General features: G+C 34.5%; 1 protein-coding gene across 1 annotated transcript in view; it reads right to left on the reverse strand.

The window, feature by feature from the left end:
• Positions 1-7500, reverse strand: part of LOC123520855 (CLIP domain-containing serine protease 2-like) — a 53270-nt gene that overhangs the window by 4600 nt on the left and 41170 nt on the right. Inside the window, exons 7-8 of the mRNA XM_045283496.1 lie at positions 3908-4004; positions 1735-1831 (exon numbers count right to left, since the gene is read on the reverse strand). Of these exons, the coding sequence (XP_045139431.1) occupies positions 1735-1831; positions 3908-4004 (194 nt within the window). The remainder of the gene's footprint in view (positions 1-1734; positions 1832-3907; positions 4005-7500) is intronic.

Consider the following 7500-nt stretch of genomic DNA (forward strand, 5'->3'; position numbering starts at 1 on the left):
CTTGATACACACACGCACCTCACATATCGAACCCTATAAGTAGTTAAGCTGCAAGTCTTTATTCCAGACGGTAAAGATTAAATTGACTTGTGTGGATGTAAGGATGTATTATCGTGTATAGAGGACAAGGAAAAGTCGTGAGAACTGTTTGGAAAAAAGGTAGGTATTTTTCGTACTGGGACTGCCACGTAAAAGCCTTATTGCTTCTTGCAGTTTTATTCACTTTTCTTATTATTAGTAGTAATCGTACTACGAGCTGCTTTAATCTCACTGACAAAGCTATTTTTTTCCTCTCTCGCAGTGAAATCAAGAGTTATGTACAATTATGTCAGATTAGGTGATCCAATGAATGGAAAGACAAATTCATTCTACAAGCTAGCCAATCAGTTCTTCTGGTTCAAAGGGAGCACGTAAACTTATCCTTCAGTTACCCAAATAGAGGCATCAGTCAATGATAGGGGCAGGGGTTAGATGTGTGCCAGCCAGCCAGATGAAGGGAGTGTGGGAAGTGGTAACTAATCAAGGCGCTGGAAACACCTGTGGTTAGGTGAGCGATGAGACACGCGGCACACAGCTCTCCTTTGGTCTGTGAGGTGTGCTGAAGGTTGTATCTTAACCCTTCTCATATCTTTACTGATTTTTCTTTTTTCCTTTATTATTATTTTTATTATTATTATCATTATTATTATTATTATTATTATTATTATTATTATTGTTATTATTATTATTATTATCGTTATTTTCATTATTATTATTTTCATTATTGTTGTTGGTGTTGTTGTTGTTGTTACTGTTATCATCATTACTATCATTATTATAATTATTATTATTATTATTATTATTATTATTATTATTGTAGTAGTAGTAGTAGTAGTAGTAGTAATAGTAGTAGTAGTAGTAGTAGTAGTAGTAGTAGTAGTAGTAGTAGTAGTAGTAGTAGTAGTAGTAGTATCATTTTAATTATTACTATTATCATTACTATTGTTACTATCATTATTACTACTACTACTATTATAATAATATTATTATTATTATTATTATTATTATTATTATTATTATTATTATTATTATTATTATTATTATTATTTTTATTATTATTATTATTATTATCACATCATTATTATTATTATCATTATTAAAATAAATTTCGCTAAGAGATTAGTAAATTGTAGTAAGTGAAAGGCAGCAGCTTTGGTGGCTGAATCTTCCTTTTTTCCTTGTTACCTCTCAGACATTCCTTTCTATTTCAAATGATCGGCCTGAGCTTCATAAAGATCAAAAAGTTTATATAAAGTGAGAGAAGATAAATAATTGGAATCTTCAGCTTTGAGTAGCCCAGTCCATCGAGTAAACGGTCGTCTTGCCATCACTTGCTCTTCGAATTCCAATTGAAACAGTAGACATTGACATACTCGTCGTACACTTGAGTTTTTTTGTACCTAATTACGTACACTGAATTTCTATGAATATTCAGACTCTAAGCTAAACCGATGTTTGGAGAGAATGTAAATGTCGTAGTGGATTTAATTTTTTACTTCAAGGTTTGGCTGTCCTCCGCTGACGACTTGACTCAGTTAATAAAAAAAAAAAAGTTAAAATAGTACGGTAGTCTCTAACAAACGCAATGAAATGCAGTGACAGATGTTGCACAGATAATATACGCACATATTTCTTGTTAGGCTGTTGGAATAAATGACACTCAGGGTTACCACAGAAGCATCAGAAAATGCCCACCTGGATTGAGCTGTGCAGGTGTGGCTAGTCTGAGGAGAGCAATGTCGTGGCAGCGAGGGCAGCCCCGTACTCTGTTGTAGTCATCGTGCACGACAATCTGGGGACAGAAGAATAGGTAAATAATAAAGAAAAAATATTAACGAATGTGAAATGTAAAAAAAAAAGAAAAAAAACGTATGAATAATTCAAATAAATCAAATAAGGATGGAATGTGCAAGTAAAAAGGGAAAATTGAAAGATAAAATAAAAATATGAAGATAAACAAGAAGTAAAATACACGAAGAAAACAGAAACAAGAGAAAAACAACATGTAGAAAGGAACACCATGCCGTGTAGCTCCATACTAATTCACAGTAGAAAGGAAGAATTAAAGTACTATAAAATAGAAAGTGAAAAAATATATATACGTTGCAGGGACAATAAGGCAGTACAAAATGTAACAAACAACGTGTATAAAGATTGATATTCATACAAGAGAAGAATAAGCTATAAGAATAAATAAATTGTGTAATGAAAAGAAGGATTACATAAGAGGGGAGCTGAAAGCACACATGAAAGATTGCTTTAAATGATGTCAGAGAGAGAGAGAGAGAGAGAGAGAGGGAGGAAATTTAAATGTACTAGGTATAATATATAGTAATTTCATGGAATACTAATTTTATAGTGTTAGTGATGCTATTTAAGTGTGTGTGTGTGTGTGTGTGTGTGTGTGTGTGTGTGTGTGTGTGTGTGTGTGTGTGTGTGTGTGTGTGTGTGTAGAATCAGTGGTGTTACATTATTGTATTAAAAATGTCTGTCTTAATACACATCTGGTTGTGAAAGACCAGGTGTCTTCATGACAGTGAAGACACTGTATATTTTTTATACGAGCATTTTTTCCGCAACCATGCATGTTTCTATGCGTATATATGTTTAATGTATAGTCATGGAGAATAGTGACTAACGCAACGCATTTCTGGTGTAGCTTTCTTTTTTCTAAATCTTACGTCCTAAGAGTCTAGCAATATTGAAGTCTTGTAAGGAGAGTGCCAACTGATTAAAATACTTCAGATTGACAGAAAAGAAACGACGCAGCGGTAGGCATAGCAGAGTTACACGATTTCTGGTCATGAATAGACAATTGGCCCAAAAATATGCCATGCCATGTTAAATGCTTCAGGTAGAAAACAGTGTGAAAACTACCTATATCTATATCACATTCCTGTTTCTTCTTCGTTTTCTTTACTATCTTCTGATAATGAAACAATTTTTCCTCCATATATCTATTTCTGCATGTTTGACTTATGGGAATGTCATATACTAAACCTTGTGACATAACTTCTTACGGCAGCCGTACACAATATTCGCGGGTGGAAGGGATGAGTATTAACGGGGATCTCGTTGTTCCAGAGAATGATATTCCCTCATGTCTGGAAACATAATTTCCGATATTCCATTGCCTGTTAATTGCCTCTGTCCGAAGAGTCATTACGCATGTTAATAACTGTCACAGTATAATCGAAGTGTGCTGCATATTAATCGCCAAACTAAGTGTGTTAATGATTATAGACTTAGAACATGTAATTCCCTAAACTATGAAGAATGAAAGGCATCTATTATATTGCAGACAGTGATCATTATGATAATGGTGTTGATGATGGCGTTGATGATAATCAGATTTTTCGTATCACTGGTTTCACCAATCAAGTTATTTCTTGTCCATACACTAACCAACATGTGTATAGTTGATAAATTATTCTACGTATCCCTCCGCCTTAATTTTATTCGTGGACAATGCTAACTCTTACAGGTGATAATCCTATTAATCAGTAGTGTACCGCGCTCTTGTATCCCAGTGCATGGTGTGACGAGGAGCAGATGAGCACCACACCAGCCTGCCATCAGTGCCACGTTCTTTATGCGGTGCTGTTTTGACCTACATGTTGCAGCCAGTTAAATGAATCAGTCAGTTAATTATGCCCCTTCGTCCTTGCCCTTGTGACACGCGTGCATTATTTACCACCGCTTCATTCTGTCGCATAAATAGGATGAAAAAATTTTACAATTTTTGTCCCGTCATCTTATCTGAGGTGCGAGATTGAAGGCGTATAGACAAGCTCGTTCAATTTCCAGTGCGTGCCGGGCGTGGAGGGTAAAGAGGTAACGTGGCAGTGGTAGTGGTGGTGGTACTTACCTCCTCCACACGGATGTCCTGGGGAAAGGGGGCACACACCCGACGCTCGCAGTCTGGGTTCCTCGACAGCTGGTGCTCGCCAATCCGCACGAAGTCTCTGGTGAGAAACATAAACAGTGCATTGAAATCATAAGTAATACATAAAGCATCTACTTACGAAGGTTTCTGTTGTGATTTTTTTTTTATTTCTGTTGTGTATTTTGTTAATATAAAACAACATGTTCGTTTTAAAAAAAAGAGAAAACCTAAGTTAGGTATGAGGCAAATCACCTAGTTGAGATAAGCATGTCGATTTTTTTTTTTTCTTTTTGGTAGGGAGCAGAAAACATATTAGACGTTATACATCTCGTCTATTTATGAATGATATTCTAGTTAACATTGTAACTTATCAGTTTTCTTTCCTTCTTTGTATTATGTCAAACCTATGAAACTAGTAAGGACGTGCCCACTGCTCATGAATCTTAGGTCGGATTACAATAAATGTAGCTATAACATAATGTTTTTCAAAATATCAAGTAACAGTGATATTGAGACAAGTGTTACTTGATTTATGTATAATCAGATTGTCTTATTGAGTATAAATGATACCAGAAGACCTAAAATTTTTGTACTTGTTTTTTTGTGTTGTAATCTTATACTCGTCTTACACGCCAAAATTCAACAGACCATTGTATCAAGCTCGATATAAATCCGTAGCAACCAGAGGAGGAATATTCTCATTATTTTTCTTCCTGATTTGTATCTTCATGTTGGGCATTGAGTACACACCTGCCACAACAAGGTGTTCGTCAGAAAATGGAGGGCACTAAATAATTCAACGAGTCAGTCCTTGCTGGAAAAAATATATATTCTAATTAGCATTGTAATTATGTTTCTCTTAGCTGTTTATCTCAGCATCGTGTACTGGTCCTCTCTCGTCATGATATATTGAATATGTCATCCAGCTCTGTTAAAGGAAAAAAATGCGCAGGCCCACGCATAATCTGATAAGCTTCCTTCTTTTCTGTACCAAGTGGATGCATTAATATTGTGATTCACTGCGCCGGCCGATGTATTCACCGTTGTGTTTCTTTCTTTTCTATTTGTAATCTATCGTGTTATCTGGTGTAGTATTCGCGAAAGTTGCCTTATGTACTCGTATTTCTTCTTTAACATTGCAGTGATCTGATTAGAGGCTACTGTCATTTACTCGTACACTGCGTCTATCTGAACTAATTTGTTTTCTCATCACCTTGACACGCCTCCACGCACACACTGATCTGATTCATTTTTCCTTTCTGTCATGCAGGATTAAGTTTTCTAATAACGTTTCCATTATTTCAGCTCCGTAGTATATACTTCACTGCTATCTACTCCACTCTTCCCTCTCCATCGTTATCATTTCCCTGTCATCATATTTCCCTTCGTTTCGTTCCCTATATTCTCTCTCACACCTTTCCCTTCTGAGCGCGGCCACACATTTTGCTTCCCTCCTATACCATCCACCTGTCAGTTAGCCTTGTACTTTTCTCCACTTTATCCCTCCGCTTTCTCCCTTGTTCCTCTCCCCCTTCTCTTCCTTCATGCTTTCACTTGGCCAGCCATTCATTTTCCAGCCATACAGTGACATCATATATTTTTTTTTCAAACATTCCTGCCTATACACTCGTGTCTTTCGTGTTTTGTTCCGTAGTTGTACAAAGAGAATCAGATTTGTAGGTAAAGGTTCAGATGAATGGAGGGAAAATGGAACTAACAGAGACTTAGATAGAAATGTAAAGAAATTAGGATAGTTGTACGGGGTTGAGTTTTGCTACCCATTAACTGAAATAAGGAAGTATAAATCTACGCAAAGAAAAGAATAGCATGTAAAGCGAGTGTAATTAAGTCGTTCTTTACGTTTAAAACATTACTCTCCCGGCACGTCTGCTCTCCCCTTCATTTGTTATGGGAATCCTAACCCTTCCCCCTTATTAATTATTAACAAATACTCGTGGGGGAATTTTGTCACAAATGGAAGTTTGGCTTACGCAGGTTAGTCAACAAATAATTAAAAGTATTTCACATTTTTCCTTGTATCTTCACTGCCCAGCACCAGAATCAATCAAGAAGTACTTTTATGGAAAAATTGTGTTAGTAATGAAATGTTGCCTTACTGCGGAGTTTTCTTTGTTAAATATATTTCTTTCTTAATTATAAACTTAGAATCTTTGTTCATTTAGGATGATTCAGTGATGAAGGTTAGATTACTGTTACTCTAAACCAATAAATAATTTTTTTTTAATGTTATGGCCTATAGCGTCTGTTCAAGTTCAAGTTCAAGTTCAACAAGTTTATTCCATATAAAATAAACATACAATAATGCATATATAAAATTAGAATCAATAACATGGATAAGGTCTGCAGAGATTAATCTCGTTAGCAGACCAGTGATAATGTAAATGTATAATAACAATGACCTTAATTAGCAGAAACAGAAAACAAACATGAATTATATTTTAGATATAAGTATACGTACACAAAAACGAAAATATAAATACATAAATCGATATAGATCAAAATTGTATTTCCATACATCATTTCTACCTATACTACATTGTACGCTATATAAATGCTTTTTAATTTGTACTTGAAACTGTTTACTGAAACAGAAAGTAAATCAGATTTAATAAACATTGGAAGAGAGTTCCATACCTCAGGACCAAGATACATGATAGAATTTTTAAAAAGTGTAGTTCTAAATGGTTGACATATTAAGTTCACATAATTACCCTGGTGACATGCGGATGTTCCTGAATATTGAAAATTCTATTATTACTTTTTAGCGATTTGAAAATGTCCAACAGTAGGAAATACTTATGCAAATAATGTAACTTTAACAATTTCAAATCTGTGAAAATGCCCTCAGTAGACTCAAATTTATTTTTAAATGTCATTACTCTTAAAATACGTTTTTGTGTTATATATAATTTGTCAAGAAATGAAGGCCATGTGCAACCCCAAACAGATATGCAATACATGAGTTTAGAGTAACACAAAGTATAATATAGAATTATCATGGATTCGAGAGTAAGGTTATGTCTAATACGATACATAATTCCTGCAGTTTTAGATAGAGTAATAATTAAATTAACAATATACTCCCTCCAATTCAAATGATCATCAATAATAATTACCCCTAGAAATTTTGTTGTGTGAACACGATGAACAATATTTAGATCCAGCATTACAGGAGCCAACTCAAATGATAACGATCTATTTTGAAATAACATGACATTAGTTTTGTTAACATTTAAATTTAACTTGTTAGCCTTGAATCCAATTATTGATGTGATTTAAAGTGGAGAGAATGAAGGTCATTACTTGTGACAATAAGGCTTGTGTCATCGGCATACATAGTGAAATGGACATTGTTAGTAGAATTAATTATGTCATTTGTATAAATCAAAAACAAAATAGGGCCCAGTATAGAACCTTGAGGTACACCATATTTTATAGATTTATAATCAGAATAAACACCATTACAAAATACAAATTGCTTGTGCCCAGTTAGATAGCTTTCAATTAAGTTATATGCAGGTCCCCTCAAACCAATATTTTTTAATTTAGCAAGT

The sequence above is a fragment of the Portunus trituberculatus genome, chromosome 47, assembly GCF_017591435.1.
Source record: "Portunus trituberculatus isolate SZX2019 chromosome 47, ASM1759143v1, whole genome shotgun sequence".
NCBI classification, from domain to species: Eukaryota; Metazoa; Arthropoda; class Malacostraca; order Decapoda; family Portunidae; genus Portunus; species Portunus trituberculatus.